The sequence below is a fragment of the Rhinatrema bivittatum genome, chromosome 17, assembly GCF_901001135.1.
Source record: "Rhinatrema bivittatum chromosome 17, aRhiBiv1.1, whole genome shotgun sequence".
In the NCBI taxonomy this organism is placed as follows: Eukaryota; Metazoa; Chordata; class Amphibia; order Gymnophiona; family Rhinatrematidae; genus Rhinatrema; species Rhinatrema bivittatum.
In genome coordinates this window covers 19974754-19988453 of record NC_042631.1, presented here as the reverse complement: position 1 = coordinate 19988453, position 13700 = coordinate 19974754, and the positions used below count along the sequence as shown (strand labels likewise).

Sequence of the window (13700 nt, the reverse complement as noted above, 5' to 3'; positions counted from 1 at the left end):
CAGATTATAAAATGTTTTGTGAAAAGTTATAGGTTTATTTATTTACATAGGCATATTCAGATTAACCTCTATGGATTTAATCTAGTTCCATCTGTTTTGAAACAGTGCTGTATGTTGCTTTTTAATGTTTTATTTATTTAATTTATTTATTTAAAATATTTATATACCGTTTTACCAATACAAGATTGACCAAAGCGGTTTACAATGGTAGTAACATAAAAATTCAAATAAGATAAAAATAATACAACAAAGTTAGAATAAAAATACAATCTACTTCATGATCAATATAAATAAAATATTTTAAAAATTATAACAAAAGAAGAACATTAAAATAATTAACTGTTATTTTAATTAAAAGTATAGAAAGAAAAGAAGAGATACAAACATAACTATCAATGTTTTAGTTTATTGTGGTGATGTGATTTTTATTATGTGCTTATTATGTATATAATATGTTTGTAATCCGCACTGGACTGTTTGCATTTGCAGAATATAAGAAATTTTAAATAAATAAATAAATAAAAGGATGAATCAACCCCGGATTCTCAGTTGTCATTACAAAACACTCACAGCTTCTTATATGTGAAAAATTTTGAAACAGAAGTTGAAAAAAAAAAAACAAAACCCAAAACATAGGACTGGTCTTATCTTTTGCCAAACCACATGAAGCCAGTTTGCTCCTTCGGAATCAGCAGTGTTGAAAAGCGCATGCTGTCTTATTAGCCAGTGAAATTCTGCATTCTCTTTGCTGCCATGAAAAATAGCGGATTTTGAATGAGTTCTCCCCCTATTCCTAGTTTCTACTTCTGCCTTAACCCACGGCAAAGGTATAATCATTCCCTTCTGCGAGCAGAATGTTGCCATGGTAATGGCTTTGAAGTCGATTTTTTTTTTTTTTTAGCAATATGAACTAATTGTAAGATCCATTAAGAATAAAGTCTTGGTGGAGTAAGGAATCATGCATTTCTGCTAACTGGCAAGCATGTTCAGGAAGGAGGAATGCGATCTCCCATAACAAGCTGCTGGCTTTATGTTTATGAAATATGTGAAACGTCAAGCCCATGAATTTATGGAAGGCGTCTTTAAAGGGACTTTCAAGCTGCACAGACAGACCCTGGAGATTGCAACAAAAGCAACCCGCCTACTGCGGTCACAGTAAAGATGCAGCCTCTCCCACACTGTCTGGACAACCGAGTCAAGTATTTCGTGCCAGGGATGCGATGAGGATCTCATACCAGAGCTATGTCAAGGAAGGAAGCACTCAATGCAGACCATGGAGATGAAACAATACTGACATTGCCACATGTGCTATTGTAGCAGCAAGGAAAAGTAGGCCTAGGAGGAATCTTCAGTCCCATCCCCTTACTTCCTGACAGCATCCACTGTACCTATCCATCGTAGACGATTGTTTATCTTACCAGCTCTTTAAAAAAACAAACTCCAGGGACAGACATTCATGACCTCCCTAGAGGACTTTTTCCAATGCTTTACTACTCTCAGTTAGGAAGTTCTTCCCAATATTTGAACCAAAATCTCCACTGCTGCAATCTGAGCCTGAGAAATTCTTGCACAAAAAGTGGAGGGCTGACCACCAGTTCTCACCGTATCTCTCTGTATGCCTTCCCATCTCTTTCAGGTTAAATAAACCCAACTCTTTCAGTCTCCCACCACAGATCACATTACCCAGGCCTCCATTTTGTTACGCTCCTCCGTTCTCGCTCTCTAAGTTCTCCACAGTCTTCTTCACATGTGGAGACCAAAACTGGGTACAGTTCCCCATCAACAGCCTTACGAATATTGGGCAGAAAGGGATTTATTTATTTGGATTTATATTCTCCTTTTCAGACACTTCAAAGCGGATTACATTCAGGTAACTGTGGGTATTTCCCTGTCCCCAGTGGGCTCACATCTGATATGCGACAAGATAAACCCCCCATCCTGGTAGTAGCTTTATTAAAGCTGAACGTTTGAGTCAGTCCTTGTTTTTCAAATTCTGTTTGAAAAGTTTTCAGGCTAAAAAAAAACAAAACAAAAAACAAAAAAAACACTTCCTAGAATGATTTGCAACAGCAACTGCTGTGGTGCTACGTGGAACAAAGTACATCAAATTAGAAAATATACGGTACAGCCCCGGTCTCACCATGGAGTGATACAGAGGCATTATGACATCCATCGTTTTATTCGCCATTCCCTTCCTAATAATTCCTAACATTCTGTTTGCTTTTCTGATTGCCACAGCACACTGAGACGATGATTTCAATGTATTATCCATTATGATGCCTAGATCTCTTTCCTGAGTGGTAAATCCTAAGACCGAATCTTACATTGTGTAACTACAGCAAGGGTTATTTTTCCTTATATGCATCACTTTGCACTTAACCACGTTAAATTTCATCTGCCATTTGGATGCCCAATCTTCCAGTCTTGCAAGGTCCTCCTGCAATTTATCACAATCCACTTGAGATTTAACTACTCTGCATAATTTTTGTCATCTGCAAATTTGATCACTTCACTCGTCGTACCCCTTTCCAGATCATTTATAAATATATTAAAAAGCACTGGTCTAAGTACAGATCCCTGAGGCACTCCACTGTTTACCTTTTTCCACTATGAAAACTGACCATTTAATCCTACTCTCTGTTTCCTGTCTTTTAACCAGCTTGCAATACACAAAAGGACATTGCCTCCTATCCCATGACTTTTTAGTTTTTTTTAGAAGCATCTCGTGCGGGACTTTGTCACCTTCTGAAAATCCAAACACACCACATCTACCGGTTCACCTTTGTCCACATGTTTATTCACCTGTTCAAAAAAATGTAGGAGATTTGTGAGGAAAGACTTCCCTTGGGTAAATCCATACTGGCTATGTCCCATTAAACCATGTCTATCTAAATGTTTTGTGATTTTATTTTTTTATAAGAGTTTCCACGATTTTTCCCAGCACTGAAGTCAAGCTCACCAGTCTGTGGTTTCCCGGATCACCCCTGGATCCTTTTTAAATATTGGGGCTACATTGGCCATCTTCCAATCTTCAGGAACAATGTATGATTTTAAAGATAGGTTACAAATTTAAATAGGTCTGAAAGTTCATTTTTTAATTCTTTCAGAACCCTGGGGTTTATACCATCCGGTCCAGGTGATTTACTACTCTTCAGTTTGTCAATATGGCCTACCACATCTTACAGGTTCACCATGATTTGGTTCAGCTCATCTGAAACATTACCCTTGAAAACCGTCTCCGGAAGGTATCTCCCCAACATCCTCTTCAGTAAACACCGAAGCAAAGAAATCATTTAATCTTTCCACGATGGCCTTATCTTCCCTAAGTGCCCCTTTAACCTCTCAATCATCTAACAGCCCAACCGATTCCATCACAGGTTTTCTACTTCAGATATATTTTTTAAAGTTTTTAATATGAGTTTTTGCCTTTATGGCCATCTTCTTTTCAAATTCTCTCTTAGTCTGTCTTATCAATGTCTTACATTTAACTTGCCAATGTTTTATCCTATTTTCATTCTTCCAATTTTGACTAAAGATCTTTTGGCTAAAATAGCCTCTTTCACCTCACTTTTTAGCCATGCTGACAATCTATTGTACTTCCTTCCACCTTTCTTAATGCATGGAATACATCTGGACTGTGCTTCTAGGATGGTTTTTTGTGGGGGGTTTTTTTTTAAACAATGCCCACACCTGTTGCACACTTTTTACCTTTGTAGCTGCATTTTAACTATTTTTCACATTTTAGCAAAGTCTCCCTTTTGAAAATGTAGTGCTAGAGCCATGGATTTACTTAATGACTGGAAGGGAGACAGTAATTCAAATTTGATCATATGATCACCACCATTACCTCTCTCACCAATTCCTGCGATCCACTGACAACTAGATCTAAAATTGCTCCCTCTCCCTGAACCAATTGTTCCATAAAACTGGTATTTATTCCATCCAGGAACTTTATCTCTCTAGCATGTTCTGATGTTTCACTTACCCAGTCAATACTGGGATATCTGAAATCTCCCGTTATTACTGCACTACCAATTTGGTTAGTTTCCCTAATTTCTCTTAGCATTTCACTGTCCGTCTCACCATCTTGGGCAGGTGGATGATAGGAATATTCTATCATTATACTCTTCCCCAACACACAAGGATTTTCTACCCATAAAGATTCAATTGTGCATTTAGTCTCATGCAGGATGTTGGACTTTATGCCATTCCGGACAAAGCACCATCCTGCCAGCAAGATGATCCTCTCTATCATTGCGATATAATTTGTATCCTGGTATAGTATATCCCATTGGTTATCCTCTTTCCACCATGTCTCTGAGATACCAATTAAGTCTATGTCATCATTCACTGCTATACACTCTAATTCTCCCATCTTACTGCTTAGAATTCTGGCATTAGCATACAAACATTTCAAAGTGTGTTTTTTTGTTTGCATTAACATTCTGCTTTTCAGTAGACAGGGATAAATTGGAATCTTTTAGCTCAGGTGAGTTTTTAATTATAGGCACTTGGACTACTTTTCTTATTATTGAAACCTCTCTGTTGGGATGCCGTAACTCTAATGCTTCATTAGTATCCTTCAAAGATATCTCCCTCCGAAGCATGCACTGCTAAGCGACTGTCAGCTTTCCCCTTTGATTTAGTTTAAAATCTGCTCCATCTCCTTTTTAAAGGTTAATGCCAGCAGCCTCGTTCCACCCTGGTTAAGGTGCAGTCAGGCCCGGCGCCACCATGTGTGCAAACCGTGCAACCGCACAGGGCGGCGCACCCAGTGGGGTGGCATCAGGAGCAGGGAGAGGTCTATGCTGCTGCTGGTGGACCCGATCCCACCGGTGGCAGAAGAGGAGACCCGTGGTGCCGCTGGTGGACCTGATCCCACCAGCGGCAGAAGAAAGAGGTCCGTGCTGCCAAGAAAAAACAGCGTGGCCCTGCCGAAATCGACAGCATGGTCAGCGCTGCACAATACACAAACTTCTGTTTTCTGCCTGCCTTCTGACTAGCTATTCGAATCAGACACACAAACACACTAAATAATATATCCCAATAGTTTACTTCTCCCCAAAAGTTTTAAAAATTTCCCCATGCAGTACTTACTAATTCTTTTCAGCCACCAGGAAGGTAATACTCTTCTCTCAGTGCTCTCACTGGATTGTGAGCAGACAGCTTGTCAAGGTAAAGAATCCAGGTTGATGGTCCTCTGACACTGACCGTGTTTCAAATATACTGCATCGAGAGGCATGGGAAATGCCCATGAACGAATATGACCTTTGATTCCAGGTCCCTCCTGATGCAGAATATTCGAAACGCGGTCCGTATCAGGGGACCATCAACCTGGATTCTTTACACTGACAAGCTGTCTGATGCCCTTTTGAAGAAATAAAATTAATTATTTGTGCAATTAACTCATTTGGACAAGTTAAATTCACACCGATTCTTCTGTTTATTGAGCTCTGCTGCTTTGATGATTTGACCTTTCCCCTTTCAATGCTTTGCCCATGATTCTATGAAACTGAAAGTTTCAGTCCTTACATTTTAGGACTTAATGTAGACTTAGGGGCCTACGTCCCCATTTTCTGCCAATGGGAAATGCTTTGTGCGAAGGGTCCTTACTCCTCAAAGCAGGCAAATGTGAGTTTTATCAGGGACAGTGCTTAGAATTTCTTTATTAAACCTTCATATGGGTTGGCCTTTTCCTATACAAACATGGTTAAATCCCTCCAGAAATTCTAGACAGATGGGAAGGTTATGCTCAGCTTTCTTTTAATATAATTGTTTAAAAAGATTAGATTTTATCGTATTTTTTCATTAGGTAGCATTATTCACTGCAGAATTTAATTTAAACAGAAATATTCTCAGTTCTGATCATTCCCTATTAGAGAGAGAGAGAGATCTAGAATTTTGGCCCTTGTCAAGGGATACTTCATACTTTTCTACACTAATATACAAGCTGGAAGCTCCATTGTCTATAGAGTTTCTTTTAAATTCGCCTTGAACGAGACGGCTTGCACTCCAGTACTAATTGCTTTGTTTAAAGTATTTTCTATATTTTTATGTCCTATAAAAGAAAACCTGCTCTGTATAGATTTTTTTTTGTTTTGTTTGGAAACTTAAGCGATCAGTAACAGAGGAAATGGAAAGAAGAGCAATTTTTCATGGCACTTGGACACACAAGTCCCTAGCAGACGGGTTTGCTGGACAATTCCGAGACCTGTACTTCGCTGACCTTTGCGTCCTTGGTCAAGCGAGAGCAAGGAGAGACGGCGCGAAACCCCGTGTGGGGCTTCACAGAAGCACAGAACCCTGGATCCATTCGCCGCATTTGGGCTTTGCTTTCACACATCAAGAGAAAGGGCATTTCTTTTATAGACTGGGCACAGGATAATAAGCGCTCCCCCCCCCCCCCCTCTCTCTCTCTCCCTCTCTCTCAGTGCCTCGGTTTCCTTTTCCTGCCTAAGGCGCGGGGAGGGTCACAAGGCTCGTATTCTTGGCAGTGCCGCTGGAAATCCGAGGAAGAAAGCCTTTTTTAAAAATGCTCCTTTATTTTCTAAATAACAAAGTGAAGGTCGTGGAGGGGCAGGGGGGGGGGGGGCACGTGGCACAAAGTTCTTCCATTTTTTTCCACGAAACGGCAGATTGGGGGTGGCCGCCCAGAAACCAGAGCAGCCGCTGAGCCTCTGAAAGTCCATGTGTCACTAAACGGCCGGCTGTCCTGTCACCCGCTGGAGCTCTCTCATCTGGCCTAGTGCTTTCATGCATTCATTTCTCATTTACAGAGCTCGCTCTTAGGCCGGATTTATATATTTGGCACCCATAGGCCACAAGGGGGGGAGGGAGGGGGGAAGTATCATCAATGCCCAACCACCCACCGCAGCAGAGTCATCAACACAGAAGTACGGGGGGGGTATGAAGGAGAGGTGGCGTGGGATCCCGGATTGCCCCTGTTTTCTCTCCTCTTCCCTGCCTCCGAGCTGCGGGCAACTTCTCCAGGGCCTGCAGTGGCAGCAACATTGTAGAAAGGAAATGTAGCACGGGGCTTCCAGACTCATGCCGTGCTCTCAAGAGCCTGCAGTGTCCCGCCCCCCCCCCCCCCCTTCTACCCACCGTGGGCTTCCTGTTACTATGGAAACGTTTGGCGAGGCGGCGTGCCACGGCTCAGATGCAGGTCTGGATACAGGCATGGGGGCAGACCATGCTCCGGTGCCTATTAAAATGTGGGGCCGGAGGCAGCTGCCTGTGTTACCTATGCCTAAATCTGGGTCTGGATGCTTCCACCCTTAAAGGAGCAGGGGCTTGCAAGCTGCCCTCCCCCTCCCCGGACCTTGATTCTGGTGGCTATCCAGCAATCAAGCTGATACAGAAAGAAACGCAGGAGAGCAGGTGAGCGCACAGGCCAGTGTCCAGTGCACGCGATCCAGTAAATAAAAATATGCTAATTAGGGCCCGCGGTAAAAGGAGGCGCTAGGGACACTAGCGCGTCCCTAGCGCCTCTTTTCGGACAGGAGCGGTAGCTGTCAGCAGGTTTGACAGCCGACGCTCAATTTTGTCGGCGTCGGTTCTCGGACCCGCTGACAGCCACGGGTTCGGAAACTGGACGCCGGCAAAATTGAGCGTCCGGTTTTCAACCCGCGAGCTGATTTTAAATTTTTTTATTTTTTTATTTTTAATTATTTTTTACTTTTGGGACCTCCGACTTAATATCGCTATGATATTAAGTCGGAGGGTGCACAGAAAAGCAGTTTTTACTGCTTTTCTGTGCACTTTCCCGGTGCCGAGAGAAATTAACGCCTACCTTTGGATAGGCGCTAATTTCTGAAAGTAAAATGTGCGGCCTGGCTGCACATTTTACTTAGTGAATCGCGCAGGAATAACTAATAGGGCCATTAACATGTTGCGGGCGCTATTAGTTTCGGGGGGGTTGGACGCGTGTTTTTGACCGCTATTACCCCTTACTGAATAAGGGGTAAAGCTAGCGTGTCGAAAACGCGTGTCCAACCGCGGGTTACGCACCGTACTGTATCGGCCTGAATGTTTCTGCCTATAAGGTAAAATATTTGCCATCAGTAAAGGAAAGCAAAAGACCACAGCTTTCTGATCTGATAAAGTTGTCCCCCACTCTTCAAATGACAGACCCACTGCTCTTTTTACAGTTTTCTAACTTCAAACATTTGTTTAAATATGGGAAGGCTTCATAAAGAGATTAATTGAGGTCTCTTGCAGCCTAATTCTGGAGAAGCACTGCATGGAGGTTTTGCAAGTCATAGTTAATTGACATAGCCCAAGGTGCATGAAATGAAAGTCTAGGTACGCTCCCTTGGATAGATGAGAGTAGCTGGATATACAGTTTAACACCGTTCATTCCCAACGCCATCTAATGGCTTCAGACCTTCATCAATTGCGGATCTTCTGTAATTAACGAGGCGACTGCCAGCAAGTCGTGTAAGTCATAGAGCGGAAATGTACTAATTTCACTACATGCAGAAGAGATGAGCTTTAAGTACTTCTTGCCTTGGGCTGAAAATGAGACATGGGGAAAGCAAGCTCACTTTCTCATATCAGACAATTTCACCACCTTCAAGCAAACGTCTTTATGACTCCAATTTGGTGCAAGATATCTGTACCTACAGCATTTGGTTTCCATCACCTTCAAAAAAATTCTCAAATAACACGGGAGAAGACTGAAGAAAGAATGAAAAAATCCTGAGACGCTGCCTTAAAAATGGAAAGCTAAATGAGAGCATCAAATATCTGTACACATGCTATTAACAACATCCCCGGCTATCATCCTCAAGTGGGTTTTACACATCACTTGAAACCCGTAATGAAAGATACTCAAGTATTGCCTCTGCAGGGAGGTTACAGACAGTATTACCCTTAATAACGGTGCGCAGCTTGTACCGTTATTAATTCTTAACTGGCCATGCTTTAAAAATAAATACAGAGAAGGCGGAGAAGCAGGAAAGGATCAGAGAACTGTGAAAAAGAAAATGTTCATACGCTGGCAGACGTTGATGTGTTCGCATTCCAGAGTGTTCTCTGAGAAGCACAAGATGATAGCGGAGACGCTGGTGGATCAGCAAACTTTTATTTTCTCCTATAGCTTCCTTTTAACCTATGGCCGCCCCTCACACCATTATAAATACTGTATACTGTGACATAAGAGAAGAGAAAACACATCAATCCTAGGCACATGCTTACTCAACTTTGACGAGAGTAGCGTTTTTTTGTTGTTTGTTTGTTTTTTTGCAAAAGCACGGCGTGGTTTAACGCATTTAAATAGGTAAAAAAGGGGGTGGGGATTGTGCAATATCATAAATACAGGCAATAGATTACGTTTAAGTTACACTCAATGTAAAGTCAAAGTAAAGGTAATTAGAAGGCAGAGGGCTCTCACAGTTATTGACAAAAGTGATCTCTTTAACACCATGAACAGTATTAATCAAAATGGCCTTGATTAATAATGTTCATGGACTTAACGAGATCATGTTTGTCAATAACTGTGAAAGCCCTCTGCCTTCTAATTACCTTTACTTTGACTTTACATTGAATGTTAACTTGAAAGTAATTTGCAATATTTCACTGCACAAACTTTTTTGTTAACTGTTGCTACCTCGGGTTTTTTTTTTTGGTTCCGTCTAAGTCAATTCGTTATTCAGTGGGGCTGAAATTATATCTGCAGCCTCGCCCGAGAAGCGTCGAAAGGCTAAAACCTAATGCTTCCTCCTCCAGTTGGGTTTGCTTGTAGAGGAAAAGAGGAAGATGTTTAGATACTGGAGAGGGGCCCTTAACCTCCACGTTTCACTTAGTTGCACCATTGCCTCATGGTCCAGCTCGACAGAAAAGCTGAATTCAGGAGTACGAGCAGTCCTGGCACGAAGCAGCAGCAGGAGTGGGTGCAATTTAAATAATGCACAGGCAGGCTAATTACAAGCAGTAATTCTAAGTCGGTAGGGAACGGCCGGGCCAGTCCTACTTTCATTCTGGGATGCACAGTCTACCTTCCTCCATGAAGGCTTCAGGAGGGAAGTCTGAAGATCGTCAGCGTATTTTATGCCCCGCGGGCCTGGAGTTTACTTTCAAAGGGAAACTCCAACCCAGCTGCCCTCTGACAATCCAACCTGCAAGGTTCACAGGTCCAGAAGTATCTGCAGATTTTGCCCCATGCTATGTGTGCAGGTCAGGTCCATGTGGGGGGGGGGGGTGTGGGGGGGGAGAGGGAGAGAGAGAAAGGTTAAGCACGGAAATTTGAAAACCAAATCAGTGCATGTGCTTTCACGCCCCCACCCCTGTCCACATCCTGCTGACCCCGGGAAACATCCCCCCTGCCTCCCATTTCCCTCACGGGTAAAGGCGAGCGTATGTGCATGAAATACAGCGCATAAAATCACTCCTCACCTAGAAAGAAGATTATCTTTTATCTGGCGTATCCAGACGCTCATTTACAACACAGTCTTACCGTTATTGCTGTTATCGTCCACCAGGATGATCTCTTTCAGCAGGTGAGCAGGAGTTCGGTCAATGGCAGAATGGATGGATCGCAGAATCACCGACAGGGCTTCGTTCACAAATATGAACACAATACTGACCTGAGGTAGGCTGTCTGGATAGGTGAGGTTTTTGCATCTGGAAACAAAGAGAGTCAGAGTGAAGAAACTGCTCTCAGTCTATTGCATTCTGTAAGCGTGCCAGTCTGCTGGAGTACTTAAATAACTGCTTAAATAAGGATAATATTCTCATAACGCCCCACCAAGCAGAGCAACCAAATCAATGCCCCCGCACCCCCTCCCCTCCCCCAAAAAAATCAGATTTTAAATCCAGGTTAATGCCCAGATGTACTAACAGGGTTTCCCCATAGCGTGGACAACCTTCAAAGGTCCTTTATACCCGCAGGCCCTTCCACGTTACTTTTCAAAGGGAAACTACACGTGGAACGTCCCTTCCAGAACTGCCCGTGGCAACAAAGGACCCATGGACCTTTGTGCCTGCTTTTCTCTACGGGCCAGTTCTTGCTGGAGAACAGAGTGCATAGATTTGAAGATCCAATCCATGAGCGCAGTCTTCCACTCGCACCCCCCCCCCCCCCACGCTAAGGGACGCCCAAGTGAGGGCAGCAGTCAGACAGTCAGTTCACCTGGGTAAATCACTGTTTAACTGGGTAAGTGACATTTGCAGTTTTCCCTCGGTCTGTGGGGAAAAATGCTTAAGCGCCTCTGACTCTTAAGCCACTGCATCTACAATACTTATATTTCTGCCAATACAAAGTTGGGTAACCTTTTCCCGATATGTCAAATTCCGGACACTAACTGGCCGAACGCAATAGCTATGTGCATGAGATTGCTTTGAAAATCCTCGGTAAAAGTCCGACCCTGCGGGAGTTGTAAAATTACCCTTTCCCCCAAGCTTTCAGAGTTGTCTGCTTAGAGGAAAAACAGCTCCATTCTCTGTGAGGCCTGGGAAAAAAAAATGACCTCCAGGGACTTGTCTGCAAAAGTAAATAGACTAATAAAGCTAAAATAACTGTTTCTATGGTTACCTGAAATGTACAGATATTGCTAATGTGCCGTTTCAAATGGGAGCTCTGTGCAGGAAGGGCAGAAGGAATTGTTTCTGCGTGAGAAATGTAGCCTGGGAGGATAATATACCCAGCATATTTCAACAGGAAAAACGCAGGCAAGCTTTCAAATGGCAGGAATGAACATTATAACTCTGCTAAAGGGTTCCCCACATCTCTGAGCGGGACGCAAGGGACCTGCTTATTCAAACTTGTTGAGGTGCTTCTACATTTTATGAAGGATCTGCTTACAGCTTGGTAATGCCATGCGCACAGGGTTAAAAAAAAAAACAAAAAACCTCGGCTGCTCATTAAAAAAAAAACAGGTCTTAGTTCTGTAAGACAGATCGATGCAATAATCTGAGCGCTGAAAAAAACCAAAACCGTGCGCTTGTTTGTGCTGCACATTTTTAACACTCAGATTACAATTTTTTTTTTTTAAATTCCAGATGCAGTAAGATAATATGTTATGCAAACGCATGGGGAGTTAAAAAAAAAAAACAAGCAAAAAGCAGCCCAAACCATAAAAAGTGAGTTCAGCATTGGCCAAACGCACAGTTGAACTCAGGAAAGTAGGGGGAGGGAGGTATCCCCGGGATTCCAGCTACTTTCCCTTCTTCTCCGGGCGCCTGACCTTTCATGAGCCCGTGTGCTGGAGATCTTTGGGGTTTTATCCGGGGAAGTAGCGGCAGCCGCCAGCACCTGCCCGGATAACTACCGATCAATCCGGCTAGCAGGCAGCTTGCCAGCCGCTGTCACTAAGCAGGAGAAGTCAGTACTTATCCGGTTATCTGGCAGGGGTCAGTTTGCCTGATTACTGCCTGCAACCGGTCAGACAAAGAGCCAGCTCTCGTTGCATGGAGCGGTTTTAAGTGCTCTGACCCTGGAGTTAAGTTTCCAGCGCTAAGAAAATGGCAGCCTGCGCAAGGCGCCGCTCTGCATCATGGAGTAATGCTTAATACCCTCATTTGCATGGGATTTCCATGCGAGGGCGCCAAGCATTACTCCCATTTTTGAAAGCTCATTTTGAGAGCGATAAACTTCCAGCTGCCTCAGCAGTTAAGTTTACGCTCACAAAATGAGCGTTGAATTGCAGGCAATGCTGTGAGTTGGCTGGAACGCACCTTTCTGCAGCCGCCTGAGAATTTGCGGTGAATAGAGGTAGAGCCTTGTAAAAAGGGGAAAAATAAAACAATTTTTTTTTTTTTTTAATGGCCAAAAGGAGATTTGAATCGGAAATCTTGGAAGCCAGAGCCCCAGACACCAGACCAGGGATGGCGAACTCCAGTCCTCGAGCGCCACAAACAGGCCAGGTTGTCAGGGTATCCACAATGAATATGCATGAGATAGATCTGCATGCACTGCCTCCACTGTATGCAAATCCATCTCATGCATATTCGGTGTGGATATCCTGGAAACCTGGCCTGTTTGTGGCGCTCGAGGACTGGAGTTTGCCATCACCGCACCAGACTCTCAGCCACGGGAGGTGCTCGGGTTTAAACAAAGCATTGTCGAAAAGCTTGAAACTCAATTTGGGTCCAAATCACATGTACCACACTCTCTGGCGCAGGTAAAGGGCCGTTAAATAGCCCGGGGCTCCATACTTGGGAACGGAAGTGCGTGGCCTGGTTTCAAACTTAGTTGTATGAGAACTGGGAAGAGGTATTCCAGGGTGGAGAGAGGGGAGGAGGAGTTGGGGGTAAAGTTGAAACTTATTGTACCTACTTCTTGATTTAAAAAAAAAAAGTATGTATAGAAGTGAAACGGCACACAAGCTACGCCCGCCAAAGGACTGCGGTAGGTGCCGGGCCAATTGCCCGCAAACGTTCAAAGCAAATTTTTTGTGCAGAAGTTTACTTTGAAAATTCAGCATACAAAGTCTGCGCACAGTTACAAAAGTCACTCTATAAAGAGGGGCAGTTTTAACTCTCTGTTGATTGTTAAAGAAAATGCTGAACCTTTTGGAGGGTCTCATATCTAAACCATGAGAAATTAAGGAGCCTTGTAAAGGAAAGTCCATGAAATTACAGCAAAAATTGACTGGAGCTTCTTGTGCAACGCCACCCTTTACCATCTCTTGCCGCAGTCAAGGCCCTTGGAGCCAGGGGTGTTAACCACAGAGGCAAAACTAAAAAAAAAACAAAAAACT

General features: G+C 43.3%; 1 protein-coding gene across 2 annotated transcripts in view; it reads right to left on the bottom strand.

Annotated features, from left to right (window-relative positions):
• The window catches only part of GALNT18 (polypeptide N-acetylgalactosaminyltransferase 18), a 389972-nt gene that overhangs the window by 144684 nt on the left and 231588 nt on the right, over positions 1 to 13700 (bottom strand). For both annotated transcript variants that reach the window (XM_029582567.1, XM_029582566.1), the window contains exon 3: positions 10457 to 10623. In XM_029582567.1, coding sequence (XP_029438427.1) covers positions 10457 to 10623 — 167 coding nt within the window. The remainder of the gene's footprint in view (positions 1 to 10456; positions 10624 to 13700) is intronic.